This window comes from Molossus molossus, unplaced genomic scaffold (assembly GCF_014108415.1).
Source record: "Molossus molossus isolate mMolMol1 unplaced genomic scaffold, mMolMol1.p scaffold_m16_p_1, whole genome shotgun sequence".
NCBI classification, from domain to species: Eukaryota; Metazoa; Chordata; class Mammalia; order Chiroptera; family Molossidae; genus Molossus; species Molossus molossus.
The window spans coordinates 241,047,766-241,074,814 of record NW_023425344.1 but is presented as its reverse complement, the minus strand read 5'-3'; the positions used below and the strand labels follow the sequence as shown (position 1 = coordinate 241,074,814).

At 42.2% G+C, this 27,049-nt stretch overlaps 1 protein-coding gene across 6 annotated transcripts in view; it reads left to right on the top strand.

Annotated features, from left to right (window-relative positions):
* Window positions 1-208: 208 nt before the first annotated feature.
* Window positions 209-27,049, top strand: part of RPS6KA5 (ribosomal protein S6 kinase A5) — a 150,929-nt gene continuing 124,088 nt past the window's right edge. For 2 of the 6 annotated variants that reach the window (XM_036281265.1, XM_036279877.1), the window contains exon 1: window positions 21,461-21,557. Coding sequence is in view for 1 of the 6 variants with exons in the window: in XM_036243666.1 (XP_036099559.1) it covers window positions 380-479 (100 nt within the window). In the remaining 5 variants the exon portion in view is untranslated. The other 4 variants (XM_036243666.1, XM_036277084.1, XM_036278416.1 and 1 more) reach the window with 4 other exon arrangements.

The following is a 27,049-nucleotide window of genomic DNA, read 5'->3' as shown; positions in this document are numbered from 1 at the left end:
GGGCGGGGCAGCTCTTGAAGCGTCAGAGCGGGTTGTCAAATGGGAGCCGGCATTGATAGATGCGCGCGCCCTGTGCCCAATAAGCGATGGCGGCTCGAATGGCTCCGATACTTTGCTGGCTGTGGGCGGAGCGGCTTGAAGGAGGTGGCGGTGGAGCAAGGGGCGGTTTGGTTGCGCGGTACTAGCGGTGCCAGCTGTAGGGGGAGGAGGCGGAGGAGCGAGCCGTGCGGCCAGAGCGGGAAAGAGAGTCTTCTCTGCGTCCGAGTTCTGGAGCCGCCGCACCCCGGCTCCTGGGGCTGCAGCGGGAACTCGGAGGGGCCGGGCTTCCGTTGCCTCCCGGGTCCCCTCGTAGAAGCCCGCGGGATCGGAAAGCGAGAAGATGGAGGAGGGCGGCAGCGGCGGCGGCGCTGCGGGGACCAGCGGGGACAGCGGCGCCGCGGGAGAGCAGCTCCTCACTGTCAAGCACGAGCTGCGGACGGGTGAGCGACCCCGCCCTCTGCCGGCCAAGCCCGGCGCGGGGGCGCGCCCTGAGGGCACGCGAGTGCTCGTGCAGGGCCGAGGGGCGCGGGGTCCGGCAGTGGGCGCAGGGGGCGGGCCCGGGGCGGGGTCTCGCGGACGGGGCCGGAGCCAGGGGGTCCCGGGAGGTAGGGGCGCGCCCGGGGGCAGCCGGCCGAAAGTTTTCCTGAGCCGGGGAATGAGCGGCTGGCGCTGGGCGTTGGGGCCCGCGGGGTAGCAGACAGCTGCCTGTTGGCACTGGTCTGCGGGGATGTCTTCAGGTCTCTTTCCCGCACAGGTGACACATCTGTCACTGCATCCTGTTTGGGGTAAAAGGTGCGCCTTCCTCGGTGTGGGATGAAGGATGCTTTGTTTTGGAGCGTGCCTCCTCCACCCCTCTGCTTCCCTAGAGGTGGTCCCAGTGGGGTTTTGTGGAATCATCCCCTTTAGGTTCTGGGGTCCTGCACGAGATAAAAGGGTGGCTGTCCCCGGGGTTTTTCAAGAGTGCAGTCTCTAGTGAGATAAAGAGGGCTCCAGGGACTGAGTTCCTTTATTTTCAATTATCATGAAATACTATACTTGGCCTTGAATTTCTTTCAAAGGTCTCTTGAAATGAAGGCTCTGTAAATTTAAAGCTCGAGTGAAAAGTGACTCACTAGCCTGCTTAAGCGCTTATGTGCTAATGTTTGAGAACATAGAGGTGTCCCAAGCTTTATATTTAAATTACTTTATTCGTTGTGTGGGTCCAGATTGTTCCTTTTAGAAAATGCTTATTTGGACGAGTCAGTAAGTTTAGATTTATATTTGTGGAGCCCAATCTCATATTAGAGATTCCTTTTCATTTCTGAACAGATACTACTTTAATGAGTTGTTCATGATTACTAATTAAATTCATGATTACTAATGACATTTACACATGTTTTTGATTCAGCTTCATTGACATATTAGGATATTCTTTTATTGTGTAGACAGACTTATATAGCAGGTTTCACCTTGTTAATGTTTTGGGCAGCTTTTAAAGTTAGATCTGTCCCAGTTATTTTCGTTTTTGTTATTTCTAATTTGATTGCCAGTCAGCATTCCACCAAGTGCCAGTGTGGTGACTTAATTTAAGAGGATGTCAAATGCATGCTTCCTTATTTCAGCATTTTTAAACATTGGCTTTTTGTTTTTTTGTGAATTTATGTATCTTGAGCCAGTTATTCCATAATCTATTTGAGTTCCTAACATAACCTGTGTAGGTTTGCTTGGTTTGATTTCTGTCTCTCAATTTAATAGACAACTGATGTTTTCAGAGGGTCATTCAATTATTTATTCAGTAAGCATTTATTCAGTATTAATATCTGATTTGTGCTAGGCTCAGTGTCAGGTGCTTTCTGGAGTGGAGATTTTTAATTTCTTTTTCTTACCTTACATAACGATTCACTGATTTTTATATGTAGGATTGTTCTGTACAGCAAAAGCTACTTGAAGTCATATGCTCCTCAGCGTTGACCATGGTACAACAAGCAGCTTTTTTTTTTTGCTAAATGACCGAAGAGCAACCTACTTGTTATTAGTAGTCAACCAACTGCTCAGTTTCTGGGTTTTGCAAACAATGCTAGTTTTGTAGAAAACAATGAGTACTGCTCTATTTCCCTTTCTCTACAGTGTGAATCATCAGCTTCATGTTTGCATTTCAGAAATTTTTCTGATGGATGGTGAGATTATACTGAATTCATTAGTACTTTTAACTGTCAAAGGAAACGAACAAGTCATTTTGATTTATCGCTGAACATTGGGACAACTGACCGGATATAGTGGTCAAAAACACTTAAAATCTAACTTGAAAAATTCACTCATCTTCAGCCAACTGTGCTCCTGTCAGCACATGATGCTATAATAGGCACCAGAGTAATCTGATCTGACAGTGGTCCTTTGCTTTTCAAAATGTGGTCAAGTATATAGCCATATCAAGTCAGCAGTTGGTGATTGCCCACTTGTGCCCCAGCACTGTATTGTATGTGGCAGGGTGAATGGAAAGGTAATAAAAGTCACATGTAAGGACATGGACATTGTTCCAGTTGTACATACTAAAGTACTGTGACATACCTGGACATGGGATTGGAACATTTCATTCCAAGTATCAGCTCCGCCACTTACTAGCTATGTAGCCTTGGGCAAGTCATTTCACTCTTTCGGACTCACTTTTCTCATCTATAAAATGTGAAAATTGATGAGACCCTGTTGTAAAAGTGCTAAGCAGATTGCTTGGCACATATTAAGCACTTAGGAGATGTTGATTGTCTGTAAATCTGAAAATCACTCCATTACAGTGTCTTTTCTTTAAGTGTGTGAATTAATTCAGTGTAACTTGGAAAACATTTCACTCATTTGGTGCTCAGGCTATGCCACATTGCCACGCTATCATCTTTTTCTGTACATGTCTTCAGAAGTAGAGTGTGAACTCCTCATTCCTGCTGCTGTTTAGCAGCCTATGCACATCTCTTAAATAGCATTTAACACATGTTGTGTAATCAATGTACTTGTCTGTGCTATATTGTGAGGTCTTTGAGACCTAGTTCTTTGTTCTTTGACCATATCCCTTGTCCATTTTTAGCACCTGGCATATGTTAAGTATTCACTTATTTGTTGAATGAATTCATTGAATGGATGAAAGTCCAGGACCGAGTCTAACTATTGTATTCCCAGTATCTTGGATACATTACGTGGTTGAAAAATTGATGACAGCATCTATAAAAGTTGAAGAATGAAGAGTAAAGAATTGACTAGACCATTTAAATGTACATTTCTTCAGCACTTTATTTTCTAGACTAGATGGTACTTATGAAGCCAAAAATGACTAAGAAAGTGTTTTGCTCTCTGATAGTAGGGGAGGAGGCCATGTAAACCAGTAATTAGGATACAATATCATAAGTATAATAATAAAAGATTATACAGAGTATAAAGGTAGCAAAAAAGAGGTTAGGACTATTAGGTTTCAAATAATCAAATATAACTCTTATACAATAGCAACGAAGAGGAGGAGGTATTATTGGAAGGATACAGGGTTATCGTTCTCATTAATTTATTCAATACATATTTCATTATCTCTTATGTATTGAGTGCTGTTTTACATGATGAGTTATGAGGCAGATATGGTGTTCCTACCAGAAGGACAGGATTCCCACTGGAACCAGAGACTTAGATATTCCTTCCATCTTGAATCTTTGTCTCTGTACGATGACTTTATTTATTTATTTATTTTTTTTTATTTTTTTTATCCTCACCCGAGGACATTTTTCCATTTTTTGTACAGATAGAGTGGGAGGGAGAGAGAGGAAGGAGAAAGAGAGAGAAACATCGACGTGAAGGGACACATCGAGTGGCTGCCACCCGCACGACCAACCAGGGCCGGGGACAAACTGCAACCGAAGTACGTGCCCTTAGCGGGAACCGAACCCGGGTCTCTCCGGACCGCAGGCCGACGCTCTAACCGCTGAGCCAAACTGGCCAGGGTCTGTACGATGACTTTATTCTGCTGTCCAACTTTTCCCACATGGGAAAGAACGTGGCTGCTAATAGACCCCAAGTTTTACATTTTACAGCTTCACATACTGGAGAGACACTGCCTTTTACTTAGGTTTAGATATTAAAAATCTCAGCGGTGGACTTTATTGGCCTGGCTCTGGTCAGGTGCCCTCCTTTGGGTCATTCAGCAAAGGCCAGGGAATGGGATTATGTTTTACTAACGTGACAGCTACTACAGTAAACACGGATGGGGTGAAACTAAATTCTTACAATAGGAAGGTTGCTGGGAACACATTTCCTTAGGTGTCTATCATTAGGAGAGAGAGCCTAGCACTGAGGAGAGGGTCAAGGACGAGGTATTAGTTATCCGTTGCTGTGTAACAGATGGCCCCAAAACTTAGTGGTTTGTATAGCAATGTGATTTCTGTGGGTTAAGACTTGAGGAGTTGTTTAGTTTGATAGTTCTGACTCAGGGTCTCAAGAGGTTGTCCAGATGTTTGCCAGGACTGAAGTCACCTGAAGGCATGTGAAGGAGCTGGAAGTTCCCCTTCTAAGATAGCTCACTCGTGTGTGGTGGGCAGGATGCTTTAGTTCCTTGCCATCTGGACCTCCCCATATGACTGTTTGAATGTCCTCCTGATATAACATCTGGCTACTTCAGAACAAGTGACTGAAGAGAGAGCAATATGGAAGCCACAATGTCTTTTATGTTAAACAGCTTTTTTTTGAGATATAATTTACATAACACAAAAATCTACTTTTTAAAAAGTGTACAATTCAATGAGTTTTAGTATATTTATGGAGTTATACAACCATCACCACAATCTGATTTTAGACCATTCCCATTACTTTAAAAAGAAGTGTCTTACCCATTTATATCAGTCACTCCACATTCCCACCACCCATCCCCCGCCCTAGGCAACCGCTAATTCTACTTTATATATTTGCCTAGGGACAATATAGTGTAATAGAATTTTACAATATGTGGTCTTTTACAACTGGCTTCTTTCACTAAACCCAATATTCATCCGTGTTGTAGCATGTATCACCACTTCCTTTTTTTTTTTTTTTTTTTTTTTGAGAGAGAGAGAGAGGAAGGGAGAGTGAGAGAGAAATAGAAACATCAATGAGAGAGAACATCAGTTGGCCGCCTCCTGCCCACTGGGGATTGGGCCCACAACCTGGCCATGTGCCCTGACTGGGAATTGAATCCGTGACCTCTTGATGCATGAGTCAACGCTCAACCAGTGAGCCACGCTGGCCAGGCGGGACTTCCTTCTTTAAATTGACAGATAGATAGTATTCCATTGTATGGCTATACCATAATTTGTTTATCCTCTCATCAGTTGATTGACATTTGGGTTGTTTTCACCTTTGGCTCTTGTGAATAATGCTGCTCTGTACATTTGTGTACAAGTTTTTTGTGGACCTGTGTTGCATTTCTCTTGGGTAGATACTGAGGGTAAAGTTACTGGATTACATGGTAAGTCTTTGTTTATCTCTGTAAGTATTCCAAGGAAGCTGAACCAGTTTACAGTCCCGCAAGCAATGTAGAATGGCTCCAATTTCTCCACATCCTTGTCACCACTTGTTATGGTCTGTCTTTTTGCTTATAGCCATCCTAGTGAGTATGAAGTGGTATCTCATCATAGTTCTGATTTGTATTTCTATAATGACTAATGATGTTGAGCATCTTTTCATGTGCTTATGGGCATTTGTATATCTTTGGGGAAAGGTCTATTAAGATGCTTTGCACCTTTTTTTGTTGTTGTTAATCCTCACCTTAGGATATTTTTCCACTGTTTTGTTTTATTTTGTTTTATTTTATTTTATTTTATTTTATTTTATTTTAGAGAGGGTGGAAAGGAGGGAGGGAGAAAGAGGATGGAGGGAAAGAGAGAGGTTCAAGAGAGACACATGGATTGGCTGACTTCCACACACGGCCTGACTGGGGCCAGGGATTGAACCTGCAACCCAGGTAAGTGCCCTTGACTGGGAATCAAACCTGTGACCCTTTGGTGCGAGGGCTGATGCTCTAATCACTGAGCTACACCGGCCAAGGACCTTTGCTCATTTTTTAAATTGTTTTTTAATTATTGAGATGTGAGAGTTCTTTATGTATTCTACAACAAGTCCCTTATCAGATAGACGTATGTTTTCGAATATTTTCTCATAAAGTTTTTTTTGTTTTTTTGATGGTATCCTTAGAAGCATAAAATACTTTAATTTTGATGAAATCCAATTTATTTTTTAGTTTATTCCTTGTGCTTTTGGAATTGTATCTAAGAAATCATTACTAATCCAAAGTCATAAAGCTTTATGCCTCTGTTTTCTTCTAAGAGTCTTACGGTTTTAGCTGTTACATTTAGGTGTTGATCCACTTGTTGAAAGACTGTTCTTTCCCCATTTTATTGTCTTGGCACTCTTGTCAAAAAAGATTGACCAGGGTTTTGTGGGTTTATTTCTGGACCCTCAGTTCAGTTCCACTGATCTTTATGACTGTCCTCTGTCAGTACTATACTGTCTTGACTGACGACTGTAACTTTTTAGTAAGTTTTGAAATTGGGAAGTGTGAGTCCTCCAACCTGGTTCTTCCTTTCCAAGATTATTTTGGCTATTCTGGGTCCCTTGAATTTTCATGTAGGATCAGCTTGTCAGTTTTTGCAAAGAAGCCAGCTGGGATTCTGGGGGATTACACTGAATCAATCTATAGATCAGTGTTGAGAGTGTTACCAATTTAGCATGTTAAATCTTCTGATCCATGAACATGGAATGTTTTTCTGTTTATTTAGATCTTTCATTTCTTTCAACATTTTGTAGTTTCAGAGTGTAAGTTTGTATTTCTTTTGTCTAATTTATTCCTAAGTATTTTATTTTATTTTTTGATGCTATTATAAAAGGAATTATTTTTTAACTTTAATTTTTGGATTATTCATTGCAAATATATAAATATAAAAATTATTTTTTATGTTGATTTTGTATCCTGCAACCTTGCTGAACTAGTTTATTAGTTCTATTCGTATTTTAGTGGATATATTAGGATTTTCTGTTTGCAAGATTATGTCATCTGAAAATACAGTTTTACTTCTTCCTTTTCAATCTGCTATGGAAACCTTGGTATAGCCAAAAGTCAGGAAGAGGGTGATTTACTTTAAACGGATCTGTATGCCTTTTACTTAATTTTCTTGCTTAACTGTTCTTGTTAGAACCTTCAGTACAATGTTCAATAGAAGGGTGAGAAGAGACATCTTGTTTCTGATCTTAGAGGGAAGCTTTAGTCTTTCACCATTAAGCATGAGGTTAGGTATGGGTTTTTATGTATCTGCTCTTTATTAGGTTGAGGAAGTTCCCTTCTTTTCTTATTTATTTATTTATTGGTATTTTTATAATGAAAAGACACTGGACTTTGTCAGGTGCTTTTTTTTTTAATCCTCACCCGAGAACATTTTTGCATTTATCCTCAGATAGAGCAGGAGGGAGAGAGAGAAGAAGAGAGAGAGAGAAACATCAATGTGAGAGAGACACATCAACTGGTTGCCACCCGCACAACCCCAACTGGGGCCCAGGATAAACCGCAACCGAGGTATGTGCCCTTAGTGGGAACCGAACCTGGGACTCTCTGGTCCACAGGCTGACGCTCTAACCGCTGAGCCAAATTGGCCAGGGCGTGTCAGATGCTTTTTCTGCATCTGTAGAGATGCTGTGTGGTTTTTGCTTTTTGTTTCATTGATATGATGTATTAATTGATTTTTGAGTGTTAAGCTGATCTTGCATTATTGGGATGAGTCCCACTTGGTCATGGTACCTAATTCTTTTGATATACCATGTTGGACTCGGTTTGCTAGTATTTTGTTGAGGATTTTCCTGTTTGTATTTGTAAGAGGCATTTGTTTATAGTTTTGTTTATTTATGATGTCTTTGTCTAGTTTCCCCAGAATATGCTGGATTGATTTTTGCTACCAATTAAAGATCTTTCCTGCTTGGCACCCATACTTAAGGTCTTCTAACTAAAGACTAACAGAGGTCAGGGGTGGAATGTATTTCTGGCTCTGTCCCCAATTTTCTGTGTGACCTGGGATAGGTCATTTTACCTTTCCTAGCCCAAGTTTTCTAATCCATAAAGAAAAGGTGTTGGGCTTAGTTATATACAAAGTATTTACCATCATTAAGCTAGTATGCTATGGAATTACTATGGAAACCTTGGTATAGCCAAAAGTCAGGAAGAGTGGTGATTTACTTTAAAAGATAATTCTGGCCCTGGCTGGTTTGGCTCAGCGGTTAGAGCGTCGGCCTGTGGTCCCGAGAGACCCGGGTTCGGTTCCCGCTAAGGGCATGTACCTCGGTTGCAGTTTGTCTCTGGCCCTGGTTGGTCGTGCGGGTGGCAGCCACTCGATGTGTCCCTTTCACATCGATGTTTCTCTCTCTCTTCCTCTCTCTCCCTCCCACTCTACCTGAACAAAAAACAGAAAAATGTCCTCAGGTGAGGATAAAAAAAAAAAAAGATAATTCTGTTTTACCAAAGGGTTCATAATTGAATCCCACTGAAAGCAACAGTTCTCTGATGCTTTTTGAATATGATTCCATTTATAACAATTTAATTTATAATGAGCTCTTTAGGAACATAATGATTACCTACAGTAAGACACTTTGAAAGGTTTCAGTGACATCTTAGTTATCTGTGAGAATGACACAACTCTCCTTTTTCTTTTTTTACTCCTCACCTGAGGATATTTTTTCTATTTATCATCAGATAGAGTGGAAGGGAGAGAGAGAGAGAGAGAGAGAGAGAGAGAGAAGGAGAGAGAGAAACATCGACATGAGAGAGACACATCGACTGGTTGTCTCCTGTACCCTTGACTGGAATCGAACCCATGACTCTTTGGTCCATGGGCTGATGCTCTAACCTGTGAGCCAAACAGGCCAGGGCACAACTCTCCTTTTTATTATACATGCATAAATATATATTTGTGTATCTATATATATTTTTATAGTACTTTTCCATTTATTCACACTATCCCTTCGTGAGAAGAGTAGGCAGAACTTGTGCTCTATCTTTAGTTTTATAGGGTACATTATGAAGGTTAAAAATATAAATAGGTTATTGGTAGTATCCTAGCCTAATTCCCTAGAGCCTAGACCTTAAAGGAAAACCCCTTAACTTTCTGCCACAAGTTATAGAAATTCAGAAAATTATATATTTGAGCCCTTAAGTCAAGGGGGAGTTAAGTATATTTCGTATTTGTAGTCCAAGAGGTGAAAAACCTTGTCAGGTGGTGTGTCTCCTGTCGTATCATACCCTCTGCTTGATATTAACCTATACTCCAAAGCAAGGAAGAATCTGAAACCACAACTTTCCGGGGTCTTGAGTGTTTGGTGGGCAGGATTGAAAATAAAACTGATGCTTGGTGAAAATTCCTTTGGGGAATGTGCAGCATAATATCAGGTGTTGACTGAAGCCTCACAATTAAATACACTGTTGAGAGATGTCAGTCTCAAAAATGCAGTGGGAGGGAGAGGTTTCCACAGTTATCTCCTTTGAACTCTCATAATGATTTATAGATGTCTCTATTCCAGTGATTTTCAACCTTTTTCATCTCATGCATGCATAACTAATCACTAAAATTCAGCAGCACACCAAAATTGTATGTTTTGCCTATCTGACCAAAAAAAGGTATGATTTTGATTCATTCACACTGGACGGCTGTTGTTGGCTGTTGTCATTTTTTTGACAGTCTAAGGGAAAAGAGGTTCGTGCCCCTGACTAAACAGGTACTGCACATTTTAAAGATTCTCGCAGCACCCGGGTGGAGAATTGCCATGCTATGCACCTCAAAGGTATGAATACTCCTGCATGCCTCTTGTTTGCCAGGGAAGATGGATAGGATCTCAAATACTCTTGTGAGGTCGCTGGTTCGATTCCCAGTCAGGGCATATACCCTGGTTGTGGGCCAGATCCCCAGTGTGGGGCATGCAGGAGGCGGCCAATCGATGTTCTCTCTCATCAGTGTTTCTATCTTTCTCTCCCTCTCCCTTTCTCTCTCTCAAATCAATAAAGAAAAATAAATAAATAAATAAAATAGACTCTTCCCCTCATTCTCTTTGTCTCTATCAACACCCCTCTGGGTTTAGATGTAGCTGTTTGTCTGAAAATCATGTAAGTTCTTTGGACTTTATAAATTTATTTTATTTTATTTTTATTTTTTTTTGTCAATCCTCACCCGAGGATATTTTTTCCATTGATTTTTAGAGAGAGTGGAAGAGAGGGAAGGAGAGGGAGAGGGTGGAGGGAGAGAGAGAGAGAGAAACATCGATATGAGAAGGCACATCTATTGCTTCCCAACCGGGGCTGGGGATTGAACCTGCAACCCATGTACGTGCCCTTGACTGGGAATCGAACCCATGACCCTTAGGTGTGTGGCCGGTGCTCTAACCACAGAGCAACACTGGCCAGGGCTGGACTTTATATCTTTCTAAAGTGGTTAGTGAGGTGGCTATCTCACTTAAAAAAAAAAAATTCAGGAGGCACCCTCCCTTGTGACTGTAGGGAGAATAAAACAAGGACGCAAAGTTCCTGATTTTTAGTACAGTACTCGGTATTGCAGTTACTTTATTTCACACAAGTTTTTGTGTAGATGTGCTACTTTTTATATAATCAGTGTGTTCCTGGCAAAATGTGTAAAATGTATTTTTATAGAATATTAAATTATTTGAATATATAAGGTGAACTTACACTTAAAATAATTTATGGTTAACTCTTGATTAAAAAATGTTTTTATTAAGTTCTCGTTTTGTGGCTTTACTCTTATTATGTAGATATGCCCTTATAGTGCTGTTTTCTGACCCCATTCTTATAATGTAGGTAGCTACAAACAGGTAAATGATGAAATCTTGTGTGGTAGGCTTGAATAAAGACACCCCCACCAGTGTCTAGGTCTAAACCCTGAAGCCTGTGACTACATGGCAGGGGGACCTTGCAGGTGTGATGAAGTTAAGGATTTTAAGGTGGGAAGAGTATCGTGGAATATCCAAGTGGGCCCATTGTAAGCACAGGGTGCTTAAAAGAGGGAGCCGGGAGAGTCAGAGAAGGTGATGTGAAGATGGGAGCAGAGGAGAAGGACATGTGATGAAAACAGACGGGAGTGCTGCCGAGGGGCCGTGAGCCAAGAGACGGGGCAGCCTCCAGAAGCTGGGGAACACATATGCTCCTGGAGTGTCCAGAAGGAACACAGCTCTGCTGATCCCCGTGATGTTAGCTCCACAAAACCTAGTTTCAGACTTCTGAGCTCCAGAACTGTAAGGAAAACAATTTAAACCATGAAGTGTATATTAATTTTTTACAGCAGCAGCCGGAAACTAATACATCTTGCTTAAAATTGGATGAGCCAAGAGATAATTTTGTCCCAGGCCTGGGTAACTGAATATGATAACAATGTGAAGCAGTCAGTTATTTAAGCCACTGTTTTAGTAGAAAATAGTAACAAGTGTTGTGCTTCATAGAAGCACAATGGTGTCTTCTCTAAGGAATCCAGGAAGACATTCCTTTCTGATCTTGGTACCAAGCCTAGCTGAGCTGCTTTTGACCAGCTGTTCTGTTTTTCATGGGAATCCTCTGAAGTGGGTCCCTGAGCAGAACCCTTTATTCAAGTTGGTGGCTAGAAACTTCAAATCTCAGGGCTACACCACATAAACTTGTGGTCTGGTGTGCATCTTGAGCTGCTCCCGGTACCATTTTATGTACCTTTTCCTTCCTTCCTTCCTTCTTTTTTTTTCTCTTTCTCTCTCTCTCTCTCTCTCTCTCTCTTCTTCTCTCCCTCCCTCCCTCTCTTTCTCTTTTTCTTTTTTTTTGTTATGTTTTATAGTTAATCCAAGTAATTTGCCTTAAGTTTTTTCTGGACCAAGGTAGAGATTAGGTAAATATTTAATTAAATAAATACACATATAAATACCTATATACATACTGTAAATAATATGGAAAATATGAGAAGATACTTGATTTTTTTATCCAGTGTTTTGCTTCTTAAGTAAAATCTCCATCAGATGGTTATTTGTGCTATTTTTATATTTCTCCCCAAATGGAAAAGAGTGAGTTCTCTAATTATTTAATAGCACTTTTGGTTTTAAAAAAATACATAATGAGACAGCTGTAAAATAGAGGCATACTTTTCAAGAGTTCTAGTGGCAAAAAGGTGGAGACTACACACAGGGCTGTTCTGTACTGGGGGATTTTCTACATTAGTGGAATATCCCATTATTAACTGGAAATTTTAGTCAACTGAAGCACTCTGTCTTCTGACTACATCAGTAATCTGGAGTGGAGTTAGATAAATCCTTCTAAGAGGACAAGCTATTTAAAATATGTAGTAAGGAGCCCTGGCCAGTTTGGCTCAGCGGTTAGAGCGTCAGCCTGCGGTCCAGAGAGACCCGGGTTTGGTTCCCGCTAGGGGCCCGTACCTCGGTTGTGGTTTGTCCCCAGCCCTGGTTGGTCGTACGGGTGGCAGCCACTATATGTGTCCCCTTCACGTCGATGTTTCTCTCTCTCTCTCTCTCTCTCTCTCTCTCTATCTGAACAAAAAATGGAAAAATAGGTGAGGATAAAAATATATATATGTAGTAAGGATAATGTTTCATGTCATATCTAAATATGATGCTGCATTAAGAGGGCATGAGCACTGAATCTTAGAGGTAGATTTGCAATAATCCTTTCCAGTGAACTTGCACCTGCTTTCAGGTATAAAGCATTTGTTTGTTAGGAAATACCATAATTAGGGCTGCATTAGGACAAATATAATGGGGTCATGCACGTATCAAACTCATAATTTTGACCTAATTTTGCCATATATAAGTTGGGCAAAACAGCCACTGTGTTTTTTCATCCATTAGAGATTTGTTGAATTCAGGCACTGTACCAAATGCGGGGTTGTAGCAGGGAACAAATTAGACATGGAGTCTGCCCTCACTGAGCTGTACCTAACAAAGACCTTACATACATAACCATATAACTAACTGTGTGATGGCAATTGTGATAAACTCTGTGAAGGAGTGTAGGGTTCTGTGAGAGCGTCTAACAGGTGACCTGGCATTGTGGGAGGGGTGAGAGAAGGCTTCTGCGAGGCGGTAATGTTCACGTAATGTCCTTATTTCTGTGGGGCGATGTGGAGGGGTAGGCACGTTTCTGCCAAGGGAAGAGACACAGATGGTCCTACAGGGGAAGTGGCTCGGCACACCGGGGTTACTGGAAGAAAAGCCTCTGTGGCTTGAGTATCATATCCAGGCCGGAGAATCACAGGAAATGGGACTGGAAAGGTAGCCAGGGCTATTTTGTACAGGGTTTTGTAGATTATGATGAGGTGTTCAGGCACCGAAAGGTTGGTGAGAAGTGTGTTTTGCATGGTAAAGATTGACTCCCATTGCTGTGAGGAGAAAGGGAGGAAAGACTGTGTTAAGGGAGACCAGTTAGGAGGCTATTGCAGAAGTTCAGATGGGACATACTGGTTTGGATTAGGTAACAATTAGAAATTAAGAATTGTGAATATATTTGAGATGTACTTAGAAGATAGAATCAACAGAATTTGTTGTTGTATTGATATGGGATTTTCTGGCTGGAACAAATGTATGTCTGAAGGTGTTTTTTGTTCAGGTAGAGTATTAATTTCCTATTGTTGCATAACAGATTATCACAAACTCAGCGGCTTATAATAGCACCCATTTATTAGCTCACAGTTCAGTAGGTTGGAAATTCTCACAGCAGCGCTGAAATTAAGGGGGCAGCCAGACTGAATTCATATCTAGAGGCCCTGGATAAAAATCCACTTTCAAGCTCATTCTTGTATTTGGCACATTTTAGTTCCTGTGGTCTTCAGTCTGAGGTTCCAGATTCCTTGCTGGTTGTCACTAGTGTCCTCTGTCAGTTTCTAGAGACCTGCATTTTCTTTCATTTGGTTCCTCCATCTTCAAATCCTTTCCATGCTTTGACTCTGACGTCTAGATCTCCTTGTCTGACCTACAGACCTTATGTGATTAGGGCAGGTCAACCTAGATAATCTTTCTCATAATTGCCAATTGATTTGGGACCTTAATTATGTCTGGTTACATCTGATAAATCCCTTCATTACAACAGTGGTGTATTAAATTCACTCACTCAAGGGCAGGAGGTGTTGCAAAGGTTGCATTGGGGTCATCTTAGAATTCTGCCTTAGAATTCACAGATGGCAAACCAGGGGTGGTGCATATGGAGTGGGCAGAAAAGAAGGGATCCAGTTTTATACAAAGTTTGAGATGTCTTTGGCATATTTTAATGGACATATATGGTAATAGTAATCATGAAAGCTTACTATGTGTTACATAGTAGGTGCTTTCATCAACTCATTTAATCCACACAATAAGCTTATGAAGTGAATACTGTTATTACTATTCCAATTTTTAGTTGGGGAAACTGAGTCTTAGGTCACTGACTTGCTCAGGGATACCCAGGAAGTAAGTAGAAGCACTAGTTTTGACACCCATGCATTGTGGCCCCAAGGCCCCTCTAAAGCACTGTGTTCTATGTCATCAGTGGGTATGGGTCTAGAACCTGGAAAAGCTGTCTAGGCTGCAGATACAAATCTTAGCATCTTTGGCACTTAGATGCCATTTAAAGCCCGGGTATAGAAGAGATCACCTTAGGAGAGATTGTAGACTGGAGAGAGAGAGGAAGAGAACTCAGAACTGAGACCTGTAAAACCCCAAAACTTAGAGGATGGATAGAAAAGGACTTGCTAAGAAAGGGTATGGCGAAGGAACAGCCAGAAGAAAAACCAGAAGAAAGCCTAGGGACATTGTTGGAGGTATGGGGGCCAGGGAGAGAGGTGCTTCATGGGCTGTTTGTCAGATCTGACTGACCGCTAATGTCCTTGGCAAGAGCATTTTGGTGGAGATTTGGTGGGAGAAGCCAGATTGGAACAGGTTGAGGAGTGGATGCAGATGAAGATAATTTTTGAGAGACTTGGTTCTTCTGGAGGGGATTAAAGAGAGATACTTAGCCAGAGATGAATGTAGGGTTTGGGGGTGGGGGTGTTGTTTTAAAATGAGTGATGCTAGAACATGCTTAAATACCACTAGTCTGGATCCATGACAGAGAGAGAGATGGAAACTACACAGACAAGAGGGGGTAGCTGAGAGCATCAAGGTCCCTGAGCAGGGGCCACGGGGGTGGTGGTGGGGTCAAGATTGGCCTACTGCTTCTATTGTAAGAGGAGAGAGGAGGGGGTGGGGGAGGGAAGGATGTAGGTGCATTTGTAGACTTGGTGGCAGGAAGACATGGGAGTTTTGAGCTCCTGGATTTTTTTCTTTTCTATGAATTGTGAAGAAAAGGCAATTCTTTATTCAAGAAGAAAAAATAACATTATTGTTTTAAAAACTTGTTATTCTGATCTTTTAAAATTCTTAGCTATAGGAAAACACACAAGTTGGCACAAAGTTTACATGCTACCCAGATGAAACTTTGTAGAATGTTGTAGAACAGATTACAGAAAGGTTTTCGGGCATCACCAGTGAAATGCTCTGTCCTTTCCATAGAGGTCAGTTCCCTAAACGTGCTCTCTCGATCATGCCAGAATTCTTAGTCAGCATCATGTTCTTTTTCTTCTTTTCGATGTGTTTTATATTTAGTTCAGCTTCAAGTTAAATTTGTTTGGTACACAAATCGGGAAAAAGGAGGTTGTTAATGCTTTATAAGCATTTATTTCCTTACTGACACAGTTTTCACACTGACTCAATGATGGATTCCCCAGATCAGTTGGATAAGTTGACATTGCTGTGGTATACACCAAAAATACAGTGAGTCTTGAGGGTAGGTGACCCTGGCAATAAGGGGAAAGTGGGCCGCACTGTTTTAAAGTGCACAGATATTAAATTTAACTCTGTTCTGCCTCCAGCAGAATGCTGTCCAGAGACATGGTTGCAGGCCCAACCACAAATCTAAACAGCTTCAGAATAGCTTACCACCTGGCAGTTGAAAGGAACTCAATGTGCTGGCTCTTTAGCTTCTTTTCAAGCTTCTTTTCTAGAATTGAGCTAATTGGAGCCTGCAGACGGGGGTTAAAGGTTTTAGAGTTCAGAGTTTTATAGTCCTGTCCACACTATGCTGGATAACCCCTAAATTAGAGCTTATCGGGCAAATTGTCTTATAAATGAATTTTCCCCCGACAAAAAGAAAACAAGCTAGAAGAGCAGAGGAAGGGTTTTTTCTCACTGCATACAATTGTCACCTTTGACTGAAACTAAATTAGTTCAAGAAGCTTGTGTTTTTTAATGTTGAGTAAGAAAAGACAAGATTTTTTTGGTTTTGTTTTGTTTTTTAATCTTCATACGAGGATATGTTTTTATTGATTTTAGAGAGAGAGGAAGGGAGAGAGAGAGAAAGAGAGAGAGAGAGAATCATTGATGTGAGAGGGACACATCGATTGGTTGACTCCCGGACATGCTTCCACTGGGGATTGAACCTGCAGCCTTTTGGTGCACTGGACAGTGGATGCTCCAACCAACTGAGGTCCCCGGTCAGGGCGAAAAGACAAAGTTTTATAAGAAAGATTATTTTACAGCTTTATTAGGTTGGTCCCAATAAATTAGATGCTAAATGCATATTTCCTAATTGGTATATTAAGAACAAATCCAGCCCTGGTCGGTTTGGCTCAGCGGTTAGAATGTCAACCTGCAGACCAGTAAGTTGCAGGTTTGATTCCGGTCAAGGGCACGTACCTCTCTTGCAATTCATCCTTGTCCCTGGTTGGGGTCGTGCAGGAGGCGGTCACTCGATGTGTCCCTCTCATATCAATGTTTGTCTCTCTCTCTCTTCCTCTCTCTCCCTCCCACTCTACCTGAACAAAAATGGAAAAAATGTCCTCGGGTGAGGATAAGAAAAACAAAACAAAAAAAAAACAAATCCAAACATATTAAATAAAGATGATTGAGTCAGACTGTGTACTTACATCTCTCTTTTTTTTTATCCTCACCCGAGGACATTTTTTTCCATTTTTTTGTTCAGATAGAGTGGGGGGGGGGGGGGGAGAAACATCGATGTGAAGGGACACATCGAGTGGCTGCCACCCGCATGACCAGCCAGGGCCGGGGACAGACTGCAACCGAGGTACATGCCCTTAGCGGGAACTGAACCCGTGTCTCTCTGGACCACAGGCCGACGCTCTAACGACTGAGCCAAACTGGCCAGGGCCTTACATCTCTTTTTGAAATCTTCCACTTCCTCAGAGAACTTTATTTTTTCTCCCCTTTTCCTGATCCTCATATTCTTCCCACACCACAGTTGGGTTTGTTTAAAAAAGTCTGTGGCCCTCTCATTTTTGCTGTTACTCCCTTCCCACCAGCTTTTGAAAGAGCTGTTTATACCAGCTGTTTCTGCTTCTTTATCTCCTAGCCACTCTTTGATGTGACATCAGGCTCCCATCTCAGTCACGCCACGGAAACTGTTCTCCAAAATGACTTGGCTCTCCCTGTTTTCCTAACCAGGTGGGAATGCCTCCGCTTAACCGGTCCTACCCTCCCTTTCCCCAGGGCCCCTGCTCTTCCTCCTGGTTCTTCTCTGTCGCCGACTGCCCCATCTCCCTCTGTCATGGCTGTCACCCCCCTGCTTGTCTCTTACACGTCGGGAGTCCACTGTCCGCTGTCTTTCCTTGTAACTGGGGAATCAAATATTGTCATGGCTCAAACTACCATTTTCCATGTTTGCTTAGATCTCTTTCTTGAGTTTTTATCAGTTACTCCCAACTGTCTACGGAACATACACCATTTGGATACCCCACAGGTTCCTTACCCTCTCAAGTTGAATGATGCTTTTCCTCCAGCTTTCTGTATTTATTCAGTGTCATTGCTGTTCTGCATCCTGCAAGGACCCTTCCTCTACCTTACATTCTCCCTGCTCACCAATTTTCTCTCCCACCTGTGGCAAGTATAACTTGGGACTATCTCCTTTATCTGTTTCTTGTTCACCATTACCACTACACAGTCTTAGTTCAGTGTCTAACCTAGTAATGGCGACCACTTCTTGAGCTTTATGTGTTAGGTACTCTGCCAAGCATTTTGCGTGTCTCATTTAATTCTTATAACACAGCTATGTGATTAGTATTGTATCTGGCACCTCTTGGCACATGCTCACTTCCCATCTGCCTTACTAAGAGTCCAGCCGTGGCAGTGACAGTTCTGTATGGGCATTCACTCACTCCAGATTGACGGCATCTAATTTCAAGCATGCATGCTGCACATTTTTCACTTTCTGCCCCAGGACATTGACTCCTACTCCAAAATTTAGGACCCTGGGGAGAGCTGACTCAGCAAGTACAAGTGTACATCCCAGAGTGTAGGGTGTTACTGTCCCAGTGGGGCAACTATCAACTAATGGAGGATGGGAGTTGATAATAAATGCTTCTCTGTATTGATCCTAGAGTAGAACAGAAAATCCTGAGAGGCATTCTGTACATTCCTCAAAAGGTCCAGATTTAATGGAGTTGATAATGCATCCTTGCATTGGCTTTTCCTTCTTCCCAGTTTCAGTCTCCTGAGTTCTTCCTCATCCTTCTCACTGGGGTGACCTTCCAAGTAAATCGCTTGCACATGGGTCCTGGCTAAGACGGGTAGTACCAACAGTGGCTCTTGAAAGCATACTTTGGATGGGATATTGGAGGGGACCACTGACTGGTGAAACTGCAGCAAGGGCACCACTGCTGGTGGGAGTGGTGATGAAAACTCGGCATGTTTCCCGGCCGGTGTGGCACAGTGAATTGAGTATCATCCCATGGACTGAGAGGTCCTGGTTCGATTCCTGGTCAGGGCACATGCTGGGTTGTGGACTCAATCCCCAGGGGTGGGGGGTGCAGGAGGCAGCCGATCAGTGTTTTTCTCTCCCTTCCTCGCTCTCTAAAACATAAATTAAAAAAAGAAAAAGAAAACCCGGCATGTGTGACAACACAATTGCTAAGATGCCTCACCTGCAGGGGACTGGGACTAGCACGGAGTGGAAGGCGAAGGCTTGGGTTATATGATTGCTCTGGGACTTGAGTGGAATGGGGACAGTGGTGATTATAAGGACTCTGAAGCTGACTAACCTCTTTTACCTTCAGAAGGCTTGAAAATAAGAATGACAGACTTTAAGCCAACCAGTTATTGATGCAGGGCACACTGTGAAAAGAGGGGCTCCATGACAGCATTTGAAAAGGTCCGATTGTCTGCAGCCACAGGGCTGATGATGCTTAAAATGTAGGCCCTGCCCTGGCTGGTGTGGCTCACTGGTGAGAGCATTGGCTTGCACATCAAAGGATCATGGGTTCAATTCCCAGTTAAGTTAAACCTGGGTTGCAGGTTTAACCCCTGGCCCTGGTCAGGGCTCATGTGGGAGACAGTCAATAGACATAGCTCTCTCACATCGATGTTTCTCTCTCACTTTCCCTCTGTCCTGGGTTCTGGGTCAGCACTGGCCACAAGAGACATTTTGAGCAAGATTTAGAAGACAGAAGTGAAGCAGCAGCCATATTTGTTTTACCCGTGAAGGTTGGTACTAGGCATGGTGGCCGTTGCCACACTTGCTGCTGGTCTGCTGTGCCACATTGCTGGCGCCGAGCTTTAGCTAGGCCTGCAACTCCTTTAGCTCCTGTTGGACCACCTCCATCAGTTTCGGAGAATCCTGGGCCAGTGTGTGCATCTTCTCTGTAGGTCCCCCACATCACTGAAGTTGGAGCATGAAGGTAGTGTGACATAGACATGGGTTCTTACTTGTCTTCGTGGGTTCCAGCTGGCCTTTAGGATTCCAGTTTATCCTTGCTCCTTCCCACGTTCCAGCTGCCTTCTCTGCTGTCTTTGGGGTCAGCCTCAGGTGCAGAAGCAACAGTCTTACATGGACAGTTCAACTTACTCCTACACCTGTGTGAAGTCAAACTTTATTCGGTATTCATCATAGTGGTTCTGCCTTTCTTATACATTCTTGGCAGGTGTCCAGGGCCAAAGTCAGGGTCCTGATGTGGAAAGAGTAGGACCCTGAGACGTCAGATCGGAACATTTGGGTTGATGAGCCGGAGAATCTGAACTCCTGAATTTCCCTGAGTCCTCTGGATAGGCAGAATCAGTGCCTTGTTAGAAGAGAACAGCCTTCCCTTACTGGGAGACCATGCAGAGATCCCCTTGAGGTGGATATCTCACAGCATGCTCGTCTTCCTTCAGTCTACTCCCTCCATACCCCTGTTACTTCTAGAACAATAACGAGACACAATCTCAGCTCAGTTCAATCAGGGGTGTTCTTGGTGGGAGGAAATACTGAGGTAAGTAATTCCAGGACCTGGTCAAGTATGTACTGATAGGAATAGGAGGAGCATGTGGGGGTGTGAATGTTGAAGGTATTGGACCAGGAGTGACAGAATAAGAAGGCTGGATAGGGGAGAATTTATTCACACGAGAGCACTATTCATATCTCAGGATTTAACATCCTAATAACCTGGTCCCAATATACTGCTGAGATGGTTTCTTAAAACTTGGACATGAATATGACCTACAATAAATAAGGTAAATATACAAGAATTACTTTGATAAAATATCAAGGTCAAAAATTTCAGAGAAGAGAGGCTGTTACATTGAATTTACTATATGAGACTGGAGAACACACCATTTGACTGTGTTCCTTAGGCGGGTCCAGCATCATTCCCTCACATAATAAGTGAATGCACTGGTGAAGGGAAACCGGCTGGGCTTGATAGGAGAGACTTCCATGGGACTGGTTCCCTCGTATTCATAGAAATGATGAGATTCCAGAGTAACAGAGTCCAGATGGTGGTACTTACCCTCAGGGGCAAGGTGGATGAAGTTACCGTAATGGACCACAGTGGCATTTAGTGTGCCCTGACCCACAGAGCTCTGTGGCAATGGCTAATAAGTCATGGGGCAAGAAAGATGTCCAACCAGCCAGGATGCTACTTGACTTGTATGGGTAAGACGGTCTCTAAGGGATCGGAGTCTTAGTAACCTTGCCCTTGTTGGACTGTGGTGGCTCCAGATGCCTGTTCAGCATTATTCACTGGGCATGGAGGCAACAAGAAGCTTAGTAAATCCCTCGAGTTTAAATAAGTTCCTCCCTGTCACCATCATATAGTAGCTACACTAGCTCCTCCTTAAAGACTCAGTGACCAATATGTTTATTTCTTCTCTAGTTTTATTGAGATATAATTGACATATTACATTGTGTATGTTTAAGGTGTGCAAAGTGATGATTTAATACACATATATTCAATGACGGAGGCAGAAGGGAGTTTGACCTATGTTCCATCAGTTGCCTCTTAAGTGCCACCTTACATTGTCTTTAAACTTCCTTTCAAGCTTTGACTCACTTTACCCTGACAGTGTCTTGTCTCAGGATGTTCACTGCACATCATTTCCTTTCTGCTCCAGGACTTTTCCAAGATCCACTCGGCAGGAATTCAGGTAGGAGGATACAGAGGAGAATTCAGCCTAGGGCCTGGAAGTTAATGCTCACCCTAGGGCCGGGAGCCAAAGGAGAAATGCTTCTCCTTGTCTTTGCACAGGTAATTCTAAGAGCTTTGCAATCATCCTTAGAGAGTAAGATCCAGTTGCCCAGAGCAGTGAGCATCTCAGTAAGGTACCCTTTTACTGGATCATGCTCCTTTCCAGTTTCACCCTCCTTGGTCCTTTACTCCTCCTCTCAGTGTACACATCCTTTTTGATGTTCTGCTTTTAGGAGGAACCAAGGCTCAGATAAGTACAATTGTGTGTGTGTGTGTCTGTGTGTGTGTGTGTGCTGTCCATGTGACTGTCGGTCCATATGTGTACCTAACTACCTTATTGTCCATCATCCATCCAGTCAGTCACAGACTACAAGTAAGGGGCATAGTGTGGTAAAATTGCTCAGCACAGCTTTAGTAAATGGTAGAGTTTGAGTTTTAAACTGAGTTCATCTGAAGCCAAAACACGGTCTCTTTTTCCTTGATTAATACTGCCTTCTTAACTGAAGATGAACTCAATAGGCCTTAGTTAGCTTCTCCTTCAAAGCCCTCAGTGATTTGGCCTTACTGCCTGTCCATATGAGTTGTTGATAGTTCACCCGTCTAAAGTTGTCCCATGTATGTGCTCATCCCTTTGCCAATAAGATTTAAAGTCCTTGAGTGATGTTTACTCTTCTCCTTGCTATCCTGTAACTTAAATACTATGATATAAAGTCGATACATCATATGTTACGTGATAAAGGGAAAGAAAAGGAAGAGAACAAACATACTTGTCATAGGCACACAAACTTATTCATAACAAAAGAAGGAGGAAATTACTCATGGCATCTACAGTCTTCATTTCTGAAACTGGTTACACGATTCTTTTATCACTGCCCTTCAGGGATATCCCAGAAAGGAGCTGTAGTGTTGTAACTGTCTACTTTTGGATGGTACTTTCCTGTTGTGCAGAACCATCTGTAAACCAGGCCCTAGGCTTGTCTTTTCTGTCCATTGCTCTCAGGGCACCCCTTCAAAGGCTGTGGGTGCAGCCAGGCGTGTGAAGGCAGTGCTGCAGGAGTGGGGCCTACGGGCATCGGGCCACTTCTTGACTCGTGCCTTCGGGGCCTGCTCTGCCCCGTCCCATGTATACTACTTCTGCTGGATGATGGAGGACGATCTGCTCTGCTCGGGGTCCACCGATTTCAATATTAATCTTGTCCAAAACACCCCTATTGAAACACCCAGAATAATGTTTGACCAAATATCTGGGCACCCTGTGATCCAGCCAAGTTGACACATAAAATTAACTATCATAAAGAACGTGGGACAATTGACAAACCAGAATAGGGACCATAGATTAAAATTTTTTATCAATTTTAATTTTTAGAATTTGATAATATGCTGAGGTTACTTAAGAGAACTTTTAGGAAATACACACTGAAATATTAAGGGGTAAAGATGCACGATGTGTGCAAACAACTCCGAATGTGTGAGTGTGTGTGTGCTCATGAGTGTATGTATAAGAGTAAGCAAATGTGGCAGAGTATTAAAAACTGATTATGAATTTGGGAGTTGTCTGTTATTTTTACAACTTTGGATTTTGAAGTCATTGTAAAATAAAACAAACACAAAAAATGTAAATGGCCAGGAAACACTATAGTTGTGTTTAGAAGCACAAAAGATCTGTGACTTTTTATATGGCAGCATAATTGTGCTGATACCTTTGTCATAGAATTGGAAGCATTAATAGCTTCGCTTGGTTTCAGGGGAATGGGTTACACAATTTAGGTTTGAAATAAGCAAAGGAGGGGACACCACGGGAGTGGCACCCTGCCATAGAGCTCCAGGGCCTGCAGTTGCCTCCAGGGCACTCCTTGACCTTTTTTCTTCTAAACCCCAGACCTGGAGCATGGTTGTGGTGGAGAAAACATAGTTAAAAATTGAAATAGGGAGGAAGGATGGGACAAGACAGGATGAATTTAGTTTCTTTGATCTCCAGTGTTCATAGAATGAAAGTAGATAGTTCAGTACGAGTTAATATTAACATTTTTATTTTATTTTATTTATTTTTTAATCCTCACTTGAGGACATTTTTTCATTTTTTATTTAGACAGAGTGGGAGGGAGAGAGAGGAAGAGAGAGAGAGAAACATCGATGTGAAAGGGACACATCGAGTGGCTGCCACCCACACGACCCAACCAGGGCCGGGGACAAACCGCAACCGAAGTACATGCCCTTAGCAGGAACTGAACCCGGGCCTCTCTGGACCGCTCTAACCGCTGAGCCAAACCGGCCAGGGCAATATTAACATTTTTAAAATGTGAGATTATTCTTGAAAAACAAGCTGGCAGTAGCCTTATGAAAGTTTATAGTTGTAAGCACAAATTATTGCAAACTGGTATTTGAGTCAAAGCTGCTACCTTTAAGTGCTAATAGAAACCAAGTTGGCACTATTAGGCATGTGTATTCTGGAAAATAGAAAAAGGAAAGCATATTGATAAAGGACTTTTTCACAACAGAATTAAGTGTAGAGGTAACAATAGAATTGCAGTGGAAAATGAGGTTATGACTTAGGAGGATCAAAATGCTGCTGTATTTTCTTACATCAAACTGAAATCTGAGCCTTGGGAGTATTAGAAACTATTTTATTGCTTGCATGGAAGGTATAATTTAAAATATATCAACAAATACTAAAATAATTTTGCCTTGCTGTAATGGTTTAAGTTTTTACCGTTTATGTTTTTTGCTTGCCAAAATACTGAAGTGTGACTTCTACTGTAAATGAAGGTGTATCTTAAGAAAAGGAAAGACAGGCAAGTGTGAATAGTATGGTTCTGTTCCTCATCTGTCTAGATTTAGGTTCGAAGCATGATTGTCTTTAAACTGTCAGACAGTAATTTATAAACTAACACTAAGGGAACTTGCTTTTGAAAATAAGTCATAAAAGCTTCTGTACAATCCTTTTATGTGCTATATTGTTCCCTAAGTTATCTTTTTCTTAACATTTGTGTATATTAATTTCAGTCATATATTATGGCCTGGAAATGAAATATTCTACTTGACTATTCTTTTAAAACTATGTTTTATAATAATTGCGAATTTTCCAATAACCTGACTACAGTACATTTTTTTGTTGTTGTTAATCCTTACCAGAGGATATTTTTCCATTGATTTTTTTAGATAGAGTGGGAGGGAGGGAGAAAGAGAGAGAGGGAGAGAAAGAAACATCTATATGAGAGAGACACATCAATTGGTTGCCCCCCACATAGGTATTGAACCTGCAACCCAGGTTCGTGCCCTTGGCTGGGAATGGAACCTTTGGTCTGTGGGCGAATGCTCTAACCGCTCAGCCAAACTGGCCAGGGCTACTATAAAATTCTTGACTGTCCTTTGGCCATTATCATTTGGAAATTCTACAGACCTTTTACGTACTTAGTTTTAATTCATAAAGCTTATGTTACAGATCTATACATACACACACCACTGCATATTAGTGATATGCTGTTGATCACATGCAATTATGGCAAGAATAAAAGAACTTGTAACATTTCAGAATAATGCATTAATAAATAATCTTTTAATAAAATTGAAGAACAATTGGCTTAGATGATGCAGTGTAAGGTGTCTCAGAAATGTGTTCATTTTGAAAAATAAGTGTTAGGCCTGGCCGGTGTGGCTCAGTGGATTGTCGTCACATATTTTTAAAAAAATGAAAAATAAGTGTTAGTAGCTTTAAATTGCTAGTTAGAAGTATGTGACTTTTATGCCCTGGCCGGTTTGGCTCAGCGGTTAGAGCATAGGCCTGCGGTCCGAAGAGACCCGGGTTCGGTTCCCGCTGAGGGCATGTACTTCGGTTGCAGTTTGTCCCCGGCCCTGGTTGGTCGTGCGGGTGGCAGCCACTCGATGTGTCCCTTTCACATCGATGTTTTTCTCTCTCTCTCTCCCTCCCACTCTATCTGTACAAAAATTGGAAAAATGTCCTCGGGTGAGGATTAAAAAAAAAAGAAGTATGTGACTTTTCTAAAAAGTTAGCGTTAACTTTGATAAGTAAATAGATTTGTATGCAAAACAATCACCACATAAACATTAAGAAGATCGTTGCTGAATCTGAATATTTCTTCTTTATAATACTCATGTTTAAAAATGTTTTTATGATTCTTTATAGCTCAATTTTCTTTGAGGTATAATTTACATACAGTAAAATTCACCCTTTTTGGCATACAGTTTGGAGTTTTGACAAATGAATACAGTTCATGTGAATCTTTAAAACATATTTTTATTGATCTTAGAGAGAAAGGGAGAGAGAGCTGGAAACATCAGTGTGAGAGAGAAACATCGATCCGCTGCCTTCTGCACACCCCCTACTGAGGAGTGAGCCCACAACCCGGACGTGTGCCCTGACTGGGAATCAGCTGAGCCACACCAGCCAGGGCCGCGTGAATCTTTTTGAAAATTGATCTTGTCTTTTACTCCGAATACTTTCTGATCTTATGGTTGTGTAAGGATTATCTTTTCAAACTTTAAAGATTGCACAATAGCGATTTACAATTTAATAATTTTAGTAATTTCCAATCTCTTCACTTTGCTCTTAGTAGTATTAGTGAATAACATATCAGAGAACTTCCTTTTTCCTCTTTCCCTGATTTCAATGCCTTAGTCTAGCTTTATTGTTTCTGGCCTTGACTAATGCACCAGTCTGTGTATTGGCTTTGCTGTCTTCCATGTGAATTCCTTTCTAATTCATCTTCCACACTGCTGCTGCTGGTCTTTTTAAGGCGCAGAATTGCTTATCTTTATCCTCTGCCTAAAGCCTTTCATTGGCTCTCCACTGCCTTTAGAACAAAGTAGACACTTTTTTTTTTTTTTATCCTCACCTGAGGACACCTTTCCGTTTTTTGTTCAGGTAGAGTGGGAGGGGGAGAGAGGAAGAGAGAGAGAAACATCGATGTGAAAGGGACACATCGAGTGGCTGCCACCCGCATGACCAACCAGGGCCGGGGACAAACTGCAACCGAGGTACGTGCCCTTAGCGGGAACCGAACCCGGGTCTCTCGGGACCGCAGGCCGACGCTCTAACCGCTGAGCCAAACCGGCCAGGGCCAAAGTAGACACTTTTTCAAATCTAACAGTGTGATGAATGGTTCCTGCCTGTGTCTTGCTGTGCCTTCTTCCCCCTTCCTTCTCCTGCATTACTGCCTGCACTAATTGCAGATTTCTAGATATGCTTTGATTTGTCCTCTTCTTGGTGCTTTTCTGTATGTGTTTCCTTCTGATATTCAGGCTTTTTTCTGCCCTGCTGTCCATCAGCACCTAACTTCCTCAGACCTTCAGATGTGGTAAGATGCTCTCTTGTGCTCTCCTGGTCTCTCTGTCCCTCATACCTCTCTAATAGAGCTTGCACCCTAGGGCTTTTTCCTTCTTCTTCTTCTTTTTTTAATCCTCACCCTAGGATATTTTTTCATTTTTTTTTTCTTCAGATAGAGTGGGAGGAAGGGAGAGAAAGAGAGAAACATCAATGTGAGACACATTGATTGGTTGTTTCCGCCTGACCCCAACCGGGCAGGGGATCAAAC